The sequence below is a fragment of the Pseudophryne corroboree genome, chromosome 2 (genome assembly GCF_028390025.1).
Source record: "Pseudophryne corroboree isolate aPseCor3 chromosome 2, aPseCor3.hap2, whole genome shotgun sequence".
Classification (NCBI taxonomy): domain Eukaryota; kingdom Metazoa; phylum Chordata; class Amphibia; order Anura; family Myobatrachidae; genus Pseudophryne; species Pseudophryne corroboree.
Genome location: NC_086445.1, coordinates 954,964,149 through 954,987,775, shown reverse-complemented (window position 1 = coordinate 954,987,775; position 23,627 = coordinate 954,964,149). Strand labels below are relative to the sequence as shown.

At 45.0% G+C, this 23,627-nt stretch overlaps 1 protein-coding gene across 1 annotated transcript in view; it reads left to right on the top strand.

Annotated features, from left to right (window-relative positions):
• LOC135026993 (uncharacterized) overlaps positions 1-23,627 on the top strand; it is a 176,625-nt gene that overhangs the window by 20,332 nt on the left and 132,666 nt on the right. The window contains exons 6-8 of the mRNA XM_063953671.1: positions 7,646-7,789; positions 9,784-9,936; positions 17,727-17,870. Of these exons, the coding sequence (XP_063809741.1) occupies positions 7,646-7,789; positions 9,784-9,936; positions 17,727-17,870 (441 nt within the window). The remainder of the gene's footprint in view (positions 1-7,645; positions 7,790-9,783; positions 9,937-17,726; positions 17,871-23,627) is intronic.

Here is a 23,627-nt window from a genome sequence, read left to right as displayed (position 1 = left end):
GTCGTACCCTCATGGGCTACTTTTGCACAGACATCCAGTACAGCTGAGCAGATATTGCCATCTCCTATAACCTATATAAACCAGGGATAGGTTACCCTATTAAACCTTACATGCAACATTCCCCCTGGGGTTTATCACAATCAGTCCAGGAATCTGCAGCCTTTCAACAAAACCAGGCTGAAAGGCCGGTGGGAAGTAAATCACATAGACATGAAACAACCTCTTCATGGTCTACACGTGTTTCAGTTGAGGACTCGTCACAATCCAGGTCTACATACAGAGACAAGTGTGAAGTTCTTGGTTCAGTGGACATACCTAAGTTAATTAGTGCTATGAAAGCCATTCTATCCATAGAAGAAGTAGCAGAGCTTTTGATAAAATCTAAGGCACCTTTTTATTTAAACGTCCCAAAACAGTCAGGACTGAATTTCCTGGGTCAGAACAGCCTACGGAAATTATGCAAGAGGCTTGGGTAACACCCAATAAGAAGTTGGGAATTCCAAAGAAATGGAATTCCCATTATCCTCTTCCAGCTGGGGATGGTTTAAAAAGGGAGGTGGCTACCAAAGTAGAAACGCATGTAATTCAATTGGTGTGAATCTACATTACCTCTGCCTTCAACATTAAATGATGTCACTCCTTTTGTGTGGGTTTTTTTTTTCTGTTCAGATGTAGGTCTCAAAACCAAATCTGGTTATCTTCCTAAGGTGGTGTCTAAATTCCATCTTAATGAATAAATTGTAGTCCCAGCCTTCCTAGGGTCAGACCTTTCTGCAGGAGATGCATCATTGGATGTAGTCCGTGCCTTAAGGATCTACATGGTTCCTACCAGTGCCCTCACAAAGACACTCTTCTCTCTTGCTCTGAGCATTGTTTGAATTACCTGCTGTGAGAATCCTCTTGACTTCAGGATAGAGGTTTCAAGAGCCATGCCATCAGCCAGTCGGTACAGATGTCTGTGATAACAATGACCCCGCTTCAGTAGGTCTGACGCAGAAATGGAGCATCCATTGACATGCTCTGTAGATCCGTATACCAATGCCTTCCTGGCCAAGCAGGAGCTATTACTATCATTGCACCCCTTCCTTGCTTTATTTTCCTCACCACCCTGGGTAATGGGTTGATCAGAGGAAACGCATAAGCCAGATGACAGTCCCATCTTACTGCCAAGGCATCCACAAAGATTTCTCTGGGATCCTTTGTTCTTGACCTGTATGCAGGCACTTTGTTTTTCAGACGGGACACCATGAGATCTCTCTGGCAACCTCCATTTGTTTACTTGAGTCTGGAAGACCTCTGGGTATAGAGCCCATTCGCTTGCTTGAATGGTGCCGACTGAGAGTACGCTTCCCAGTTTAGGACTCCCAGAATGAATACTGCGGACAAGGCTGGATGGTAAGTTCTGTTCACGTCCGTATGCAAATTGCCTCCTTCATTGCATTTTGGCTGAGTTCCTCCCTGATGGTTGAGGTACACTCTTGCCGTTGCGTTGTCCAAGCGGATCTGGACTGGTTTTTCTTGAAGAATGTTTTTTGCCTGAATCGGTGCCATGTATATGGCCTGACGTTCCAACACATTTATTGGCAGGCAACCTTCTTCTTTGGTCCATTGCCCCTGTAAACACAATCTTCTAGACACTGCTCCCCAGCCCTGAAGACTGGCGTCTCTTGTCCAAATCTCCCAATCTGATATCCAAAAGGGTCTCCCTTTGTCTAGATGGGATGTCTGTTGCCACCAGTCTAATAACCTTCTTTTACCGAAAGTACCATAGTCTGTTTATAGTCTGATGTTATCCATTCCATTTGGCAAGAATTAGACGCTGCAGAAGTTTTGAGTGGAATTGTGCATACTCCACCATGTTAAATGTTGACACCATCAAGCCCATCACTTGCATTGCTGTGTGAATGGATACAGTTTTACTGTGTAGCAAGTCCTGAATCCTTGACTGAACCTTGAATATCTTGTTCTGAGGTAAAATTACTCTGCAGACCTGAATCCAGTACAGCCCCCAAGTGAGTCATCCATCGTGACTGAATTACAGACTATTTTGCCCAATTTATGAGTGACCCATGTTTCTGCAGACATGTCTGAAGATGACATGGGCGCAATTCCTGTGACTGTGCCAGTATTAAAAGCTTGTTGAGGGATGTGAAAATTCTTATCCCCTGCTGGTAGAGATAAGCTGCCATAACCGCCAAAATCTTGGTAAATACTCTGGGAGCTGTGGTCAACCTAAAGGGTAGAGCCTGGAACTGAAAATGCTGTTGGAGGATAGTGAACCTGAGAACATTGATGTGACAGTGCTATAGGAACATGTAGGTAAGCATCCTGTATATCCAGGGATACCACATAATCCCCCTGGCTCCATGGCCAAGATTATGGAACGTAACATCTCCATGTGAAACAGAGGTACTCAAATGTATTTGTTCAGCATTTTGAGATTGAGAATGGGACAAAATGACCCATTTGGCTTCTGAACCAGAAATAGGTTGGAGTAAAAACCCTGTCCTAGTTGTGCAGGGGGAACTGGAATAATTACTCCTGACTGAAGCAATTTCTGAACTGCTTCTTGCAAAGCCCTGGCCTTTGTCTCTACCAGAGACAGGCTGGTACAGAAAAACCTTTGAGGAGGATGCTTCTTGAAGGGAAAAGCATAACCTAGAGATGCCACTACCTGCACCCAGGCATCTGTGCAAACTGAAGTTGTTCCCCAGTTGGAGACCCGCACCATCAGGCTGATGGCTTATCTTCTGATTTGGAAGCTGGCCCTGTTAGCCCAAATATTTTTTATTTTTTTATTTTTTTAGGTTTTACCAGACTTGTTGTATTGGGGCTTGCAGTCGCTTTTTCCATTTAACTTTTTTTTTCCTTGAGACCAGAAGGGCAGAAAACCCAGAACGTTAGGTTTGTAATATTGAAGGAAGCTTGACCTTTTTGGAGTCTGCTTCTGACTCCAGAATATCTGTCAATTCTTTACCAAAGAGAATTTCCAGAAAAAGGCAGAAATTCCAAAACCACCTTGGATTCTGAATCTGCTTTCAATGTATGTAACCAAACTGCTCTGCAAGCAGCTATTGAAAGCTGATGCCCTGGAGGTGTTAGTACCCCTAATTCTGCTGCTTCCAAGAATATTGCAGCCTGTTTATGAGTTATATGGTATTTCTGCTCTCTAGAAGCTACTGAAAACATCCCTCTCCAATGTATCTGCACATGCAGCCACTGCCTTTGCCATCTAAGCTGAAACCATGGCTGGCCTTATGACTGCCCTGGACAGGGAAAATATGGTTTTTAGAAACCCATCCACCCTCCTATCCATGACATCGTTTTATGATGGCAAAGGCAATAGGAGCTACCTCTTTTTAAACTATCCCCAGCTGGAAGAGGATAATTGGCATCTAAATGATTTATTGGGTGTAGGCCAAGCCTCTTCCATGATTTCTGTCAGCTGATCTGACCCTGGAAACTCAGTATTAACTGTTTTGGGATGTTTAAACACAGGTGACTTGGTTTTCAACACCAGCTCTGCTGAATCCTCTAAGGATAGAATGGCTTTCATTGCTCTAACTCGGCTATATCCACTGAGCTGAGACCTTCCTCCTCTTTGTATGCCGAAGTAGAATTAATTGAGCTTTCATCTTCTGATGAATCCTCGTGTAACCTGTGAAAGTGAAGATTTACTTACCATCAGATTATCCATTTGTTTCATTTGAGAAGCTGCTGGGCGAAATTATATACCGTCGGTAAGGAGATGCATGTAAGGGATAATAGTGTAACCCATTCCTGGTACAGAAGCTGTAGGAATTATCCATTCAGCTATACTGGACAAGGTCTGTGCAAACATAGCCCAAGGTGGATCCATCTGTACCTGATGTTGTACAGGGATCTGCCTTGTATTTTGTAGAAAACTAAAACCATTTGCACACAAATCATCCTGAACCAGATTCTGCGGATACTGTAATACAGTTTTCCAAGACAAACATGATACGAGTGGTGTTGCTGTGAGTGTACCTTCCTCACCTTTACCGCTCTTGATAAATAATCAGCACTTTCACAGTGTACTACACAATTTGTGACTAATCACTTTAAACCTTCTAAAAGTGACATACAATCTGACCCTACCCATGCACCAGCATTGAGGATCAGAGAAAACGACTGACAAACCTATAGTAAAGTCGGCAATCACACTAGCAGTCACATATTATACACTAGCAATATGAGCACATCAACTACAAACACGTGTTTTAGTATGTAGCAGAACATATTACTGATCATGTTTAAACAGATCAAACTTATTCAGATGCAATGTGAAAAACAGTAAATATATACAGACTCGTAGGCAATAGGTACTTATCGAACTATTAGTACTAAATAGGGTAGATAGAGATTTAGTGCTGTACAGCCCCCACTCGGTGGAATACAGGTAGACTCTCCTCACTTCAAGGATCGATCAATGCGAACGCTGAGTGGATCCAGACGCTACTAGTGTACACTGCAGCCCCATGAACCTGTAGTGAACACAGACACTCGGTGAACACAGATGCACCGGTCACACAGCCACCTATGCTGCATCTGGGTCCCCTCGTGCAGTGTCTAGGACAGAAGCGAGGAATCAGTTCATGGCGGGAGACTCTGAGGAAACTTGTCATGAACCGGGGGGAGGGGTGACCAGGAGAGCATCTGACTCCCTTCCCCCCCCCCCTTTTGCTGACATCTACCCTAGGGATCATGGCCTCTTGCTATTTCTGGAGCCTATGATCCCTAAGGCCTAGCGCTGGTGCACCTGCATCAGCTACTGTTTGGTAGTCTCCTCCCAAAACAGTGTGGCTGTGTGTACATAATCCATCTAGCTAAGTGGAACCAATTCCTTACCTTCTCCCCATGCTCCGGCCACAGCCTGGTAACCTCTGCTGCACCTGCTAGTATATCAGACAGACACCCGCCGAAACAGCACTGTACTCGTGGTTAAGCATTGTTACGACCTGGCGGAGTGTTGTTGGAGCGACTTTCTAAGTGTATAAGACACTGTCTAGAAAGATCACTCAAACTAGTAAGACTGTAAAAGTAAAATAAGAAAGCTTAGGGCTGCTAAAAACAGCAGCCCTCTGACTGTGGTCCGGCTCCTGCCGCACCAAACAAACTGATTTGCCTGAGCCAATTAAGCGGGGATATATGGATGGGCCCGTTGCAACCTGGAAGGCCAGAAAGCTTTTGACTGGTGCCAATTTGCTGTCGCTCCATCATATCCCATTGTTATCCTGTGGATAAACTGTGGACCCTGCTGGAGAAACATGGATAATACCATAGCTCTAAGTTTTGCTTGTGTATCCCTTCTTGGCCATGGCCAGACAGTATATAAGAAAATGCCATTGTTTAAGTTGAAACTTCCTGTTATCAGCTGTTCAAAGTTTGTTCAACTGTTTGGTTAACAATTCCAAAAAAAATTATACTTTTTGATTTTAACCAGTGTGGATCATTAGATCAACTGTGTCTAGGTTGACCATGTTTAGGTCAACAAGGTTGGGAGTTCAAAAGGGTTTCTAGGTCGACGGGTCAAAAGGTCGACATTATTTTTTTTTGTTTTTTGGTGTTGTCTTCTTTGTAGAGTGACCGGGAACCCCTTCACTTTGCTCGGCACAGATTATTGTTCCAATCGTAGTCCACGTGGATCGTTAAGTATGAAAGTTAAAAAAAAGAAACTCGTGTCGACCTTTTGACCTGTCAACCTCTGGTGGTCGACCTAAACATTGTCAACCTAGACAGTGTATCTTCAGACTGGATCCCAATTTTTAACACAGCTGAACCCAAATTAGTTGACCAAAGGAGCTAAATTGCCCTGTGATCTAGCTAAATTGCTCCATATATATTGTTTCTTTAAAAAAAAAAAAAAATTAAGCTGCTATAACTTCTGGCTGTTTCCTTACTGCATCAACCACAAGTGACAAACCATAACGTGGAACTGTACAGCAGAAGGGATTGTGGGTACCCCACAATAAGTGCTGCAGTATGTAAGGAATTGTTGCTTTGACTCAAGCATTTCCTGGGTTAATTTGGGGTCATTTGCTCCCAGATATTAGCAGATTTTTGTTCCAAACAGCTAGATTGGACAGAAAATATTAGTGTATCCAACTTCAATAGTAACATAAACATTTTTTTTGGAAACTTCAGTCATGAGGTACATAGGTGATAAAGCCTTTCATCAGTAAAGCTGGGTAGGCACTATATAATTATCTGGCAGACCATCTGTCCAACACTGGCTGGTTGGAATGGAAATCTGTCATTTACTCTCATACTGTAGATGCCAATCAACCACTTACTCCAAAACACTCAAATGGAAGTTTAACAAATTTGTTAAAATTTGGGTTTATCCCAGTTTGATTCTATAATTTTTGTCCATTTTCCAGTGTTTGGGAGCAAATGGTTAATTGACATTTGCTCCTATACATTACCAGATTTTCATTCCCACCATCCAGACTGGATAGATAGCCTGCCAGATAATTGTTTAGTGTATGCCCAGGATAACTGTCAGTTATGCTCTTTCTTGTATGATGTCGCACAAATGGGTGGGCAGGTAGAGCAAGCACTGCCCACTCATGCATAGTTCCTAACTTATATGAAGTTCCAGGGGGCAATGGTATGGTGTAAAGTCTCTGTAAATTTTCTTCTTTCCATGGTCCCTATATTTTATGTATTTAAATTGACTAACTCCATGTATTCAGTATATCCCAGGTGATGGAATGCTATTAGTCAGAATACCATTGCTGGCATCCTGATAATGTAAATCCTGACTGTTCCCTCTCTCCTCTACACCTTAACACTAACCATCCTTTTCCACAGCCTAACCGTAACCTTCCCACTTAGTGCCTGACACTAGCATCCCATTGGTCGTGCCTAAAATGTCACCTTCCATGCAGCCTAACCATCCCCCCCCCCCCCACAGTGCTTAAAACCTAACCTCCCACAGGGGTTCCTAACCCCACGGGTGACACCTAAGCCTAAACTATCTGCTATACCTACAAACGGATTGCCAGCTGTCAGAATCCCAAACAGCTGGCATCTTTACTGCATCCCAACTCCACAACAATTCCTCTTTATCTGTGTGTATTGAGTGCAATTCTTAGTGTTTTTCTTATTTTCTGTGGTAAGGTATATGGAAAATTATTTCCATGTGAAAATATATCCTTTAAGTTAGATTCATCAAACTGTGTTTTCTATGTATCTTGGACATGTTTGCAAGGTTGACAATTATGGGGGTAATTCATATCTGATTGCAACAGCAAATTTGTTAGCTAATGGGCAAAACTGCAGGAAGGGGGGCAGATTTAACATGTGCAATGTTGGCTTTGGGTGGGTTATATTTCTGTGCAGGGTAAATACTGGCTGCTTTATTTTTACACTGCAATTTAGATATCCGTTTGAACACACCCCACCCAAATCTAACTCTCTCTGCACATGTTATATCTGCCCCACCTTCAGTGCATATGCTTTTACCCATTAGCTAACAAATTTGCTGCTGTAATCTGTTCTTAGTTGGACCCTATGTATTTGGCACTGTCTAGGGTTAGTCATTGCAGTAGAGCTACAGCTTTCTAGCCATGCACTGTATTATTTCCTATTGTCCTGATGTTGTGTGCTCTGCTCTATCCAGATATACTGCAATGTAGCGTGGACATCCAAGAGCGTGAAGATTGCGGTTTTCCCGGGATAAGTGCTAAGGAATGCTATTCCAGAGGCTGCTGCTTTAATGCAAATGTTCCTGGGGTTATATGGTGTTTTTACCCCAAAAGTACAGGTAGAGTATAGAGTGGAGTTATGGAGTGTGGGAGCATGTAGTGCTAAGGGTTACAGATTTGATGGTGCACCAACATGAATTAGGCCCACAGCTCTAAGAGTTTATCTTGTGAATCCCTTACTCTTAGCCATGGTTACACAGTATACAAGAAAATGCCACTGTTTAAGATGAAATTTCCTGTAACCAGCTGTTCAAAGTTTGTTGAACTGTTCGATTAACTGTTCCTAAAAAAATAAATAAATATATATACTTTGATTTTTAACACAGCTGAACCCAAATGATCAGTTGACCAAAGGCGCTAAATTGCCTTGTGATAAGTGAGCACTAGGCCATGTATGCTCCATGAACTATACTTCACTGACAAAGCTCTTCAAAACAGGCCATTCTAATTACATGCAAGTAGATTAGAGGAGGGCTGCATAGGCACAAAATTATTTAACTTTACCCCATCACAAAAATGACTCTCTAGGTCAGTTGGTTGCTAGGCAGATTGTTTTTGTGGTAGGCTAAACTTAGCTTATCAGGGAGTATAGGTGTTTTTTTTTGTTGGCGTTTATATAATGAATTTGAATATTTAATCCTCTTGTTTTGGAAGGTAGCGTACTACATTATCTTTCTCTCCTGATTTACCTTGCATAGCTCTTGCTCACATACACTTTCTTCTAGCTGTCCTCTTTTCTGCTCTATACCTCATTTATTCCATCTATTCTTTCTTCACCCTCCATTCATTCACCCCCTTTTATTTTTCTTACTTCTTATCCCCCCCCTTTCCCATTCTTTCACTTACCACATTTTCATGCTCCCTCCATCATGCCCGCAGACTAGCTCCAGCCCTGTGGCGTCCTGCTGAGGTCAACCAGCTGACCTCAGCGGTTTGCTGTTGATACAGGGTTAGCTGGGGGAATGTGCGGGTGGGAGGCATGGTGGACCAGCCTGCTCCGTCAGAGCCTCATGCTCTGGCTGTATCAAGCATAGCTGTGTCCTGCTGTCAGCAGTAGCACCACAGAGGTCATGAGCACTGGGGGATAGTGACGCGTGCTTGTGACAAGGCATCACAGCTGCGTTTAGCACTGCCAGTGTGGTGGGTGCAGGCAATTGGCTCCCAGGCCTCTGTGCTGAGGTCGCAGGACCCATGCCTGGGGCATACAGATGTGAGGGTACATTCCAGGCTGCGGAGGGGCCAGCCAGGACTCCCATGGCTGGGGAGTGCACCCAGGGTTGCAGTGGGACTGCAATATCGGACCCCATAATAAGGTTTACTTCTGGTTACCCTGCACCTGCCATTTTAGGGGACAGCACGCCCACACCTGGTGCACAGCAGGCTGCTGGTTCTGTTAGATGTAATTATGGTGCCACCTGCTTGGCATATCAATACATTGCAGCAATTCCTGCACAGGATGCCATGTTAGTTTCTCTGCCAGGGCAGCCATAAGCCTTTGCATCTTTTAGGGCCATGTCGAGTGGGAGTTTAGCATCGGGGTCGCTAGGCTTGCAGGCTTTCACAACAGCAAGCAGCATAGGCCACCAATATTTACAGATGCTGTTAGCTCCAGTTATCATCCATGGGTTGCCTTCCATAGTTTCTACCCCCGAACATAGTGCAATCCATCTAGTTTTCTGGGATTGCTCAGGATTTTTGCCACACTCCTAGTGTCTTGGGGATGATGGGCTGACGCCAATTACTTTGCATGTGTCTAAATTTGGCCAAATTCCCCATTGGCACCAGTTTCATTCCCTAGCACAGCAGACGGGGCCCTATGGGTACTCTTGGCAGGGCAGGTACGGGCTGCCGTGGTTTCCGACCTTCAGTCAGGGTGGGCCTATGCCCTGTTACCCCACTCTGGTCAGTGCATTACGAGGTCATTTACCATCACTTGGCCAGTTTCCAACCTCACCTGGGGCGGTTTCAGTTGGAGCAACACTGTGGCCTACTCTTGTTTCCTCTAGGGGCTTGCTAGAGTGGTTGGTAGTTTAATACCTGTTTGTTTCTGAAGCTAGTGCCAGTGACTCATCTACGGTGCTTCCTCCTGTGGCAAGCGAAGGTTCGAGACCATACATGGAGACTATTCCGGTAGGAGGGGTGGATTCCATTTCGACAACTGCAAAGTTGACAGACATGTTCGGAACTGCCAGCCCTTCAGGATCTGGTGAGCATGAAGTTTCTGCTGCATCATCTGATTTTCATCTGCTAGCAGCGATGGGTCGGTTTCCCCCAAGCGCTTGCGCAAGTTAGTGAATTTAGTTTGCGTGTGAGGTTGTGAATTGGGTTGGCGGGGTTAAGGAGCCATAAAAAAGGCAGCAGTTCCCATGGAGCCACTGTTTTCTAAAATGGTTCACTGCACTAACACAGCAGTAACTAGGGGTTTGGGAAGAGGACGAAGGAAAAAAATTAGGAAAGGAAAATACGTCTGTTTGCCATTATGTATGAAATGAGAAAGGGGTTGGAGATGGATAAGAATGCAGGGGAGGTAGGTGAAAATGCTTTTCGGAGTTCTCACCATTGGTTGAAAGGTTTCTAAAGCTTGCCATTTGGAAACCAGGCCAGACAAGTATAAGAATTTTGTGAAATATTTATTTTTTATTTTGAAAAACAAAGGTTGTGTTTGAAGAGTGATACATTTTGGTGAAATCAAAATGGTAATCTGCTACCTTTTGGGTTTCAAGGACGTCTAGGTTTGGCTGGAAGTGACCAACCAGGGAAAAAACCATCTAATGGTCAGGGCAAGAAGACTTTTCCAGGTGGGAAAAGAAATACTGGGTCCACAGTGAAAGGGAAGTGTTTTGCTTTTAACGATTCTAAATGCAGCAGGTATGTGAATGGTTTTCGACTTTCCTGTAGAATCTGCGGAGCCAGTCACCCTGCCAAGGGCTGCAAATCTGCAACCGGGGGACAGAGCATAGCAGAGGTGCCAAGTAAAGTGACTTCCCCCATAGTTGTGTTGTAGTTGGCTAAATGGTTGCTCTGGTATCCTAATTGGGTGGATGCCAAATTTTTGTTAAATGGTTTCAGCTTCCATTTGCCAATTCCTGACAGTTCAAGGTGTTTCGTGCAGGATTTTAAGGTCTGCAAGGGAATTACCCCATGTGGTTAGGCAGAAGGTGGCAGTAAAATTGGGTTGCATGAGCAGTCCTTACATGTAAACCATTGCCCGGCTTGTGCATGTCTCCTTTTGTGGTGGTGCATAAGGTCCATGGCAAATTCCATTTAATCCAGCATCTGTCTTACCCACATGGGGGCTCCATTAACGACTCAATCCATGAGGAATTTTGTAGGGTCTGTTACCAGTTGTTTGAGGCCCTGGAGTTGATACAGGGTTTTGGTGTGGGAGATCATTTGGCAAAGTTATGTTGAGTCAGCTTTCTGCCTACTCCCACTTCACCCTGATTTCTTTTTAAGTTCCTGGGTTTTCAGTTATACAGTTGTTTCTACATTGACATTTGTTTGCCCATGGGCTGTTCTATTTTGAGAAGTTTAACACTTTTTTTTTTACATTAGTGTATCAATGCCTGCACAGTACACGCAGGCATCGCCCACTATTTGGAAGATTTTTTTTTTTTTTTATAGGTCTAAGATGGTAACCTTTGCCAGGATGTATTATCCTCAGTGGGTGCACTGTTTCAGGTGTTGCAGTTGCACATAAGATGGAGGGCCCTACGTGTTGCCTTTCTTACCCAGGGATTGAGGTGGATATGGCAGCAGGATGCTGCTGCATTTCCGCAGACAAGTTTCAGAAGCTTTTAGGTTAAATAGATGAATGTTTGAGTAAAGGGAGAGTTGGGCTGCGTCAGGCCCAATCCCTCTTGGGATCCTTGAACTTTGCGTGTTGGGGCAACCTGATGGGGAGATGTTTGCCGCAAACTGGAGAGATCCACGGCTGGAGTGGCCGGGCCACATCACAGCATTCCCTTGTCATGGGAGATTAAGGATGACCTGAGAACTTGGTCTTCCTCCTTGGAGGGTTTTAAGTTGGAATTGTTATGGCCCTTCAGGCCTGTCTCTAGCTTCCACCTGCAGCTATTCACCGATGCAGCAGGGTCTATGGGTTTTAGAGCTTTCTTTTAGGGCGAGTGGTGTGTTGTGACCTGGCCTCTGTCTTGGGTCTCTCGGGGGTTTACAGTGAATTTGTTGTTGGAGTTTTTGATAATTGTAGCAGTGGAGTTGTGTGCTGCTAATGTGTCAAACCACTTATTTTCTGATGCGACAATCTGGGAGTGTTTCAGGCGGTAAACCAGCACTTGACAAGCTTTGCATCTGCTGAGGTTCCTGGTTTTGAAATGCCTGTTTTAATATTTCACTGCTAGGCATGTGCCCAGAGTGGACAATGGCATTGTGGATGCACTTTCATGTTTCAATTTTGCGAGTTGGCTCCAGGGGTGGGGATCCTGGGATTGTCTGGCAGATTATCGATAAGGCATAGTGGATTTGTCATGGAAATCTTTGGCATCTACAACCATAGGCTAGCAGTAACAACTGATGCCCACACCCACCCTCCCTAACTTTACTGAGGCAGTGGCCAGGAGATCCCTGGTAACAAAGGAAACCCCAGGCAATGCCCAGGAGACCCCTAGCAATGTCAGTGGCAGTGTGTTTTTCATAAAATGGTGTCGGGGTCATAACTGTGTATCATATGTAATTGGCATTAGTGTGTGGCGTATCACGTAATGGGCATTAGTGTGGCATATTGTGTAATGGGCATTAGTGTGTGGCATAATGAGCGTTAGTCACTGCTGCCTCCCGCTGAGCACCAGCTAGAAAAAATATAAATAGGAACCTATGCCTGCAACCCTTCAGACATATTCAGCAGCATGGCAGGAATGGGAAGCAATTCGAGCTAGGAATGGAGGCATGGGTAAGTTGGAGAGTTGTTTGATGGCTGTCATTTGGGGCCATTACAAGAAGGGCAGATCCAAGGCGGCCATGAGTGGCTTTGGGTATTTCATTCCACATGCGGTTGTTGCATGAGTATGGCCCCTCCAAGTGTGTGGGGTTTTTTTTTTTTTTTTTTGTCCAAAGCCCTTAGGGGCTGAGCTAAGAAAAAGATAACCCCAGCTAACTCGTGTAGGCCCATTGACATGCAGTTGTTGCATGATTTGTTAGCAATTTTCGCTGCAGTGACTGATACTAAATTTAAGGCATCCCTGTTCGAATTAGCTTTTTCCTTTTTGCATTTTTTTTTTGGTGCTTTTAGAGTTAGTGGCGGTCAATAAATGGCCGAGGATATGGGTCTGCTGTTCAAAGACATTGATTTTAAACGGCAGTTAAGGATGTGCAAGATACTGTACCCCGGTACAAGAGCGGTCAGTTGTGCCGCAGACATTGGGTTTTCTTAAAAGCTCAGACAGAGGCTGAGTTGTGCCTGGTTAGGCTGGCAACATCTATACACCCTTAAGGCCTTCAGGTGGTGCCCAATTCCTGCTACACGGAGATTCCTTGCCTCTTACTAGGTTTCAGTTCACTGCAGTGCTTAAGCATGGTTTAAGTAAATTAGGGCTCCAGGTGGAGTATGGGATGCACTCTTTCTGCTTTGGGGCAGCTACTTGCGGCTAGTGGTCTTCCAACTTAAGCCATTCAAGAAATGGGTTATACCCCTTTTTACATTTGCAGTGAAAGGTCATTCCCGGCAATGTGTCCTGGTATATTTGCCGGGACACATTCCCCGGGAATGACCCTTTCACATTAGCGGGCCGACCTGGCATATTGCCGGGTCGGTGACGTCACCGCTGACTCTAGCGGAGTCGGTGCTTGGAGATAATCTTCTCCAAGCACCGCCTCCTCTTATGCAGAGAACAGGTGCCGGGTCGCCTTGACCCGGTATACACAGTCACACTGCACAGCTTTCCGGGACGGTCCCGAATTCAACCCAGGTCGAGACCTGGGTTGAAATCCCGGGATGCTCGTCCTGGGAAATTGTCCCTGTACCCATTCACACTCACAAAAATCCCGGGATGATGTGCGTTCATGTGCAATATCCTGGGATTTTTCTGCGAGTGTAAAAGGGGTATTATTGGAAGTCCTTTAGGTCCTATATAAAGTTAGATAATTAAATGTTGCTCTGTTTGCGCCAACCCAAAAAAAAAATTACTTAACAATTTTTGAATGGCTAGTATTCCAGAACTGGGTGTGTGAAGGGATTAATTTTTCCTCTGAGGTGGTCTAATGACATTTGGCTGAACCTGAAGGTCCATGGGAGGTGTTTTAGTTTTCTCCTTTACTTGGGTTGTTACTAACAGTTCTGTTTTCTATTAACTTTGGTTTACAAATTTGTGGGTTGGTGTCTGACAACTAGGTTATGCTTTCCTTAACAGCGCCAACTGATTATTCTGAATAGATTTGGGTGGTGGGCCATTTTTATGTGTGTTTGAGATGATTGTCACTCCCTTGCTAGAAGAGCATCTGAGTTGTTTGGTGGCCGGGCGGGTTATATGGTTAGGGGTTAGTGGCCTTAAGTGGTCAGGATTTATTAGATTTACTTTTTCAGCGAGAGCAACATGTGTTTTGATGTGTGGATCGTACACCTTGGTGGTAATGATGTTGGCCAAGTTAATGGCACTGATCTTATAAAGATCCAAGGCGGATTTGGGAGTACATGTTCATTGGCCTGAGATTCTTCTGGTGTGGTCTGACATACCTAGGTTTGTCTGGAGGGTTCACGTGATTTTACTGCCATCGACAAGGATAGGAAGAAGATACATTTTGCTGTATTGTCCGTAGGTGGTGTTTCAGTTAGGCATCCGTTGTTAGTGCTACAGAGACCTCATTATTTCAGGAATAATGGTGTTTACCTTTCACTGTTAGGGGTTGGTGTTTTTCTTAAGGGAGTCTTTTTTCCTGTTTGGATTAGTTTTATGCAGTTATATCCTTACTTTTCATTCAGGGTGGCAGGCTGCATTTCTTAGAATGGGATGTGGTGGTTCTTAGATCCTGGCAGTGGCAGAAAGGCACTACTGGCCAGCAGTTGCATGTGGCATAGGTGGTCATTGTTGGGCACTTACCCATTTGAAGGACAGCAGATGTGTCCTGCCCTTTGCAGGGGGACAATTGGCACTTCACTGCAAGAGCATCCACACTGTGCCATAGTAAAGGGTGGTGAGACCCTCTCAGCACAGCCCCATCTATAAATGCTTATTTATAGATGGGGAGTTTCAGTTGCCACCTTTTTAGGAGATCTAATTGACTGGAGCTGGTTAAGGTAGCACCTTCCTTGCCATCCCTTTACAAATAGGGTCATTCTAATTAATAAATAACCTTTAAATCCAATGCAGTTGTGTCCATGTAATTATTAGTTGATGAGCTATCTTATAGTGGTAAAGTACAATCACAATAGTCCCCTTAATAAAATCACTAACTTTTACATACAGATGATTATGCATCAGGGTAAATACAGATTGGGAGTGGATTTTGATTTAGTACAGAAGTGCAGGTTTGGATTTACCCATCTCTAAAAATGGCATCTTATTGGCTCTCAAATGTCACGTGTTTAGGATAGCCATTAAGAAAAATCGAGAAATCTGAACTCATTAATTTTGGCAATAAGAACTGAGTAAATTCAAACCAAAGCATCTCTAATATTTTAAGAATGCTTTGTATCGGTTTACTGGGAACCACAAGCATTACACACTACAGTATGTGATGCACATTATTGCATCTCAAACTACAGGACGCTCACACCTAAGTAGTAACCTACAATAAATAACTGATGGGAGCCTTCAGTCATGAGGTGCACTAATAGTAAAGCATTCCAGGTACGTAGATCCATCAGTAAAGCTAGGTATACTCTCAGGGGCATCTTAAGCAAGAAGGGGGCTTGTGTGCAGACTCCAGGTGGGTCCTCTCCACAGTACAGTAGGCTCCGACATTGTGCCAGAGCCTACTGCGCAGGTCTCCAGAAACATGGTGCCTGCCATGTTCCAGACACAATTCAAACTGCATGCATGGCGGCCATTTTGGTGCTTTTTTTTTTTTTGTGTGCAATGGATACAGCTGCAGCACCAGACGTTGGATTCCAGAGAGGTGAGTACTAAAATATAAGGGCTATGTGTGTGGTGTGGGCCCCTCTGGATCCAGGGCCCCATGTGCACTGCACACATTGCACTCATGATAGAAACGCCAATGTATACACTATACAACTATCTGGCCGACCATCTGTATAATCTGTAACGAATATCTGATAATCTGTTACGGCAAATTACAATCAACTATTTACTCAAACACTGGAAAATGGACAAAAATAGTTCAAACAAATTAGTTGAATATTTGGTCTAACCATCTTGTCTGACAATTTTTTCCAGTGTTTAAGAAAAATAGTTGATTACCAGATTTTCATTCCATCCAGACTGGACAAATTGTCTGTCAGATAATTATATAGTGTATGCCCATCTTAACTGTCAGTTATGATCTTTATTTTATGATGTGTCACAAATGGGTGGACATATAGAGGTATATCAGTAGTGCAAGTCGAAAAAAATGTCTTATAGGTACTGTGCCATAAAATGGGCATGGTCAAATGCCACATGGGGCATGGCCAATCAAAATAGGGGTGTGATATACATATGGGGGGCCAGATAGACATATGACCCCAATAGTGCCAGATACACGGTGCTCTCATTTCACCCCCACCCCTTACCGCTGGCTGTTCCCTCTGTGTGAGGGGAGGAGAGCGCAGTGCCTCTCCTGTCCCTTAATTCTCTGATGCCCGTTCTCACACTCCAGCGGGGTCATATGAAATGAGGCACCGGTTCGTTAGCCAATCGGAGCTCACGGACCGTAAGCCAATCAGGAGCCGTGGCTGCCAGTCCGTGAGTTTATTGGCTAGCAAACCACCATTGGAGAGAGACTGGGCCTCAGAGAATTGAGGGGCAGGAGAGGTGCTGCGCTCTCCTCCCCTCACAGAGTGAAGCCAGCAGGATGCAGTATGGTGGACAGTCTGGCAGTACGGTGTACCAGCTGGGAATTTCTTATGGTACACCGAACCGCCATACTTGCAGTGCTGGGGTATATTTAATTAAAGTCTGATCCATTCTGACATGCATTTGTCGGAATGGATCTGACGAGCCCTATTCAGAGTGGCCAAATCAGACTGTCAGAAGTGGCCCGGCGTCCGTGCAGCTGCTATGTCAGGGCTGTTATTGATTTTAGAAAGACTTAAATAAGCCCTAACATACCTCACACCATCCGGCTTCCTTCGCCCCTGCTGCCCTGTGTGATACATCCTGTGCAGCAGAAGCTGCCTTGCTGAGAGCTGCCCGGGGACTGCTGACATGGACACTGGGGGTATCATGACCCACAGGACCCTGCTGCACAGGATGTATCACACAGGGTGGCAGGGGGAAGGAAGCCGGTTGGTGTGAGGTATATGTTAGGGCTTATTTAAGACTCTCTTTAGGGAAAAAAAAAAATCAATAACTGCCCTGACACACAGCAGCTGCATGGACACTGGGCCAAATCTGACAGGTTTGGCCCGGTCCTGACAGTGCCAATCTGATCCATCAGTGTCATTGTTGGAGACGGGGCTAAAACCTGTTGGATTTGGTCCCCTTTCCGACAGAAACATGCTATTCCGCCAATCCACGTGCTTTCCGGTAAGTTGGGTTTCCCAACTTGTCGGAAAAATTTAGGCTGGATTGAATAGGTCTGAACCACTATTGACATATGCCAGTCAAACTGCCGTCTTTCCGACAAGATGGCAGTTTCCGACTCTAATTGAATATACCCCATAGAGAGTAATCCCTGCCAACTCATGCATAGTTGCAAACTGATAATTTCCAGAGGGTGATCTCTGGTAATGGTGTGTTCTATGTATATGGGACATGTTTGCAGTGTTGGCAATTATGTATTTGGCACTGTCAAGGGTTAGAGTACCTGCAGTAGTGCTCCCAACTTTCTTGTCATGCATTGTAAGATTTCCTGTTGTCCTGATTTGTGCTCTGCTCCATCCAGATAAACTGCAATGTAGTGTGGATATCGAAGAGCGTGAAGATTGTGGATTTCCTGGTATAAGCACTGAGGAATGCTATTCCAGAGGCTGCTGCTTTGATTCGAGTGTTCCTGGGGCCAAATGGTGTTTTTACCCCAAAATCACAGGTAGAGTATAGAATGCAGTGGTAGAGTTGGACCATGTAGTGCTATTGATTATATATTTGATGGTGCACAAACATGAATTAGGCCCATAGCTCTAAAGGGCCCCATACACTAGAACGATAATGCCAGATTTCAGCCAATTTAGGGCATTTGGGCCGATATATCGTGTAAAATCAGGCATTTTGGATGTGTTTCCGATCCGATGCGCGTTCCTGTGAGGGTTGGATTGGCTCCCCTAGATTGTTAGTGCTGCACTCCTATGTCTATTCCCGCAGGTATGGCTGGGATCGCATATGATATATCGCATACAAAATGTACCATATCATATGGAACCAGTCCCGGGAGAGTTAAAGGGAAATCTCCTCTGAATTTCAGCCTCAGACATATCGTTGTAGTGTATGGGGCCCTTTTGAGTTTCTCGTGTATCCCTTATTCTTAGCCATGGTCAGACAGTATTTAAGAAAATGCCATTGTTTAATTGGAAATTTCCAATCAGTTGTTCAAGGTTTAACTGTTCTATTAACTGTTCCTAAAAAAAATATATATATATATACTTTGTGATTTTTAACACAGCTGAACCCAAATGATCACTTGGCCAAAGGAGCTAAATTGCCTTGTGATAAGTAAGCACTTGGCTATGTATGCTCCATGAACTATACTTCACTGACAAAGCTCTCCAAAACAGGCAATTCTAATTACATGCAACTAGATTAGGGGAGGGTTGCACAGGCGTGAAACTGAGTCTTACATTTTTGTGATGGGTTAAGTTTAGGTCAGTTGGTTGCTAGGCAGATCAAGTTCTGTTTTTGTGGTGAGCTAGTTTTGGCCTATAAGGGAGTATTGGGTGGTTGTGATAGGGTATATAAAGTAGAGATGAGCGCCTGAAATTTTTCGGGTTTGGTTTTGGTTTTGGGTTCGGTTCCGCGGCCGTGTTTTGGGTTCGACCGCGTTTTGGCAAAACCTCACCGAATTTTTTTTGTCGGATTCGGGTGTGTTTTGGATTCGGGTGTTTTTTTCAAAAAACCCTAAAAAACAGCTTAAATCATAGAATTTGGGGGTAATTTTGATCCCAAAGTATTATTAACCTCAAAAAACATAATTTACACTCATTTTCAGCCTATTCTGAACACATCACACCTCACAATATTATTTTTAGTCCTAAAATTTGCACCGAGGTCGCTGTGTGAGTAAGATAAGCGACCCTAGTGGCCGACACAAACACCGGGCCCATCTAGGAGTGGCACTGCAGTGTCACGCAGGATGTCCCTTCCAAAAAACCCTCCCCAAACAGCACATGACGCAAAGAAAAAAAGAGGCGCAATGAGGTAGCTGACTGTGTGAGAAAGATAAGCGACCCTAGTGGCCGACACAAACACCGGGCCCATCTAGGAGTGGCACTGCAGTGTCACGCAGGATGTCCCTTCCAAAAAACCCTCCCCAATCAGCACATGATGCAAAGAAAAAGAAAAGAAAAAAGAGGTGCAAGATGGAATTATCCTTGGGCCCTCCCACCCACCCTTATGTTGTATAAACAAAACAGGACATGCACACTTTAACCAACCCATCATTTCAGTGACAGGGTCTGCCACACGACTGTGACTGATATGACGGGTTGGTTTGGACCCCCCCCAAAAAAGAAGCAATTAATCTCTCCTTGCACAAACTGGCTCTACAGAGGCAAGATGTCCACCTCATCTTCACCCTCCGATATATCACAGTGTACATCCCCCTCCTCACAGATTATCAATTCGTCCCCACTGGAATCCACCATCTCAGCTCCCTGTGTACTTTGTGGAGGCAATTGCTGCTGGTCAATGTCTCCGCGGAGGAATTGATTATAATTCATTTTAATGAACATCATCTTCTCCACATTTTCTGGATGTAACCTCGTACGCCGATTGCTGACAAGGTGAGTGGCGGCACTAAACACTCTTTCGGAGTACACACTTGTGGGAGGGCAACTTAGGTAGAATAAAGCCAGTTTGTGCAAGGGCCTCCAAATTGCCTCTTTTTCCTGCCAGTATAAGTACGGACTGTGTGACGTGCCTACTTGGATGCGGTCACTCATATAATCCTCCACCATTCTATCAATGTTGAGAGAATCATATGCAGTGACAGTAGACGACATGTCCGTAATCGTTGTCAGGTCCTTCAGTCCGGACCAGATGTCGGCATCAGCAGTCGCTCCAGACTGCCCTGCATCACCGCCAGCGGGTGGGCTCGGAATTCTGAGCCTTTTCCTCGCACCCCCAGTTGCGGGAGAATGTGAAGGAGGAGATGTTGACAGGTCGCGTTCCGCTTGACTTGACAATTTTGTCACCAGCAGGTCTTTCAACCCCAGCAGACCTGTGTCTGCCGGAAAGAGAGATCCAAGGTAGGCTTTAAATCTAGGATCGAGCACGGTGGCCAAAATGTAGTGCTCTGATTTCAACAGATTGACCACCCGTGAATCCTTGTTAAGCGAATTAAGGGCTGCATCCACAAGTCCCACATGCCTAGCGGAATCGCTCCGTGTTAGCTCCTTCTTCAATGCCTCCAGCTTCTTCTGCAAAAGCCTGATGAGGGGAATGACCTGACTCAGGCTGGCAGTGTCTGAACTGACTTCACGTGTGGCAAGTTCAAAGGGCATCAGAACCTTGCACAACGTTGAAATCATTCTCCACTGCACTTGAGACAGGTGCATTCCATCTCCTATATCGTGCTCAATTGTATAGGCTTGAATGGCCTTTTGCTGCTCCTCCAACCTCTGAAGCATATAGAGGGTTGAATTCCACCTCGTTACCACTTCTTGCTTCAGATGATGGCAGGGCAGGTTCAGTAGTTTTTGGTGGTGCTCCAGTCTTCTGTACGTGGTGCCTGTACGCCGAAAGTGTCCCGCAATTTTTCTGGCCACCGACAGCATCTCTTGCACGCCCCTGTCGTTTTTTAAAAAATTCTGCACCACCAAATTCAAGGTATGTGCAAAACATGGGACGTGCTGGAATTTGCCCATATTTAATGCACACACAATATTGCTGGCGTTGTCCGATGCCACAAATCCACAGGAGAGTCCAATTGGGGTAAGCCATTCCGCGATGATCTTCCTCAGTTGCCGTAAGAGGTTTTCAGCTGTGTGCGTATTCTGGAAAGCGGTGATACAAAGCGTAGCCTGCCTAGGAAAGAGCTGGCGTTTGCGAGATGCTGCTACTGGTGCCGCCGCTGCTGTTCTTGCGGCGGGAGTCCATACATCTACCCAGTGGGCTGTCACAGTCATATAGTCCTGACCCTGCCCTGCTCCACTTGTCCACATGTCCGTGGTTAAGTGGACATTGGGTACAACTGCATTTTTTAGGAGACTGGTGAGTCTTTTTCTGACGTCCGTGTACATTCTCGGTATCGCCTGCCTAGAGAAGTGGAACCTAGATGGTATTTGGTAACGGGGGCACACTGCCTCAATAAATTGTCTAGTTCCCTGTGAACTAACGGCGGATACCGGACGCACGTCTAACACCAACATAGTTGTCAAGGACTCAGTTATCCGCTTTGCAGTAGGATGACTGCTGTGATATTTCATCTTCCTCGCAAAGGACTGTTGAACAGTCAATTGCTTACTGGAAGTAGTACAAGTGGGCTTACGACTTCCCCTCTGGGATGACCATCGACTCCCAGCGGCAACAACAGCAGCGCCAGCAGCAGTAGGCGTTACACGCAAGGATGCATCGGAGGAATCACAGGCAGGAGAGGACTCGTCAGACTTGCCAGTGACATGGCCTGCAGGACTATTGGCATTCCTGGGGAAGGAGGAAATTGACACTGAGGGAGTTGGTGGGGTGGTTTGCGTGAGCTTGGTTACAAGAGGAAGGGATTTACTGGTCAGTGGACTGCTTCCGCTGTCACCCAAAGTTTTTGAACTTGTCACTGACTTATTATGAATGCGCTGCAGGTGACGTATAAGGGAGGATGTTCCGAGGTGGTTAACGTCCTTACCCCTACTTATTACAGCTTGACAAAGGGAACACACGGCTTGACACCTGTTGTCCGCATTTCTGGTGAAATACCTCCACACCGAAGAGCTGATTTTTTTGGTATTTTCACCTGGCATGTCAACGGCCATATTCCTCCCACGGACAACAGGTGTCTCCCCGGGTGCCTGACTTAAACAAACCACCTCACCATCAGAATCCTCCTGGTCAATTTCCTCCCCAGCGCCAGCAACACCCATATCCTCCTCATCCTGGTGTACTTCAACACTGACATCTTCAATCTGACTATCAGGAACTGGACTGCGGGTGCTCCTTCCAGCACTTGCAGGGGGCATGCAAATAGTGGAAGGCGCATGCTCTTCACGTCCAGTGTTGGGAAGGTCAGGCATCGCAAACGACACAATTGGACTCTCCTTGTGGATTTGGGATTTCAAAGAACGCACAGTTCTTTGCGGTGCTTTTGCCAGCTTGAGTCTTTTCAGTTTTCTAGCGAGAGGCTGAGTGCTTCCATCCTCATGTGAAGCTGAACCACTAGCCATGAACATAGGCCAGGGCCTCAGCCGTTCCTTGCCACTCCGTGTGGTAAATGGCATATTGGCAAGTTTACGCTTCTCCTCCGACAATTTTATTTTAGGTTTTGGAGTCCTTTTTTTTCTGATATTTGGTGTTTTGGATTTGACATGCTCTGTACTATGACATTGGGCATCGGCCTTGGCAGACGACGTTGCTGGCATTTCATCGTCTCGGCCATGACTAGTGGCAGCAGCTTCAGCACGAGGTGGAAGTGGATCTTGATCTTTCCCTAATTTTGGAACCTCAACATTTTTGTTCTCCATATTTTAATAGGCACAACTAAAAGGCACCTCAGGTAAACAATGGAGATGGATTGGATACTAGTATACAATTATGGACGGACTGCCACGGTTAGGTGGTATAAAAAAACCACGGTTAGGTGGTATATATTATAATAATAATACAATTATGGATGGACGGACTGCCTGCCGACTGCCGACACAGAGGTAGCCACAGCCGTGAACTACCGCACTGTACACTGGTTGATAAAGAGATAGTAGTATACTCGTAACAACTAGTATGACACTATGACGACGGTATAAAGAGAGAAAAAAAAATACCACAGTTAGGTGGTATATATTATAATAATAATACAATTATGGATGGACGGACTGCCTGCCGACTGCCGACACAGAGGTAGCCACAGCCGTGAACTACCGCACTGTACACTGGTTGATAAAGAGATAGTAGTATACTCGTAACAACTAGTATGACACTATGACGACGGTATAAAGAATGAAAAAAAAACCACGGTTAGGTGGTATATATTATAATAATAATACAATTATGGATGGACGGACTGCCTGCCGACTGCCGACACAGAGGTAGCCACAGCCGTGAACTACCGCACTGTACACTGGTTGATAAAGAGATAGTAGTATACTCGTAACAACTAGTATGACACTATGACGACGGTATAAAGAAAGAAAAAAAAATACCACGGTTAGGTGGTATATATTGTAATACAATTATGGATGGACGGACTGCCTGCCGAGTTCCGACTGCCGACACGGAGGTAGCCACAGCCGTGAACTACCGCACTGTACTGTGTCTGCTGCTAATATAGACTGGTTGATAAAGAGATAGTATACAATACATACAACAATATACTACTATACTGGTGGTCAGGCACTGGTCACCACTAGTCACACTGGCAGTGGCACTCCTGCAGCAAAAGTGTGCACTGTTTAATTTTAAATTAATATAATATTATGTACTCCTGGGG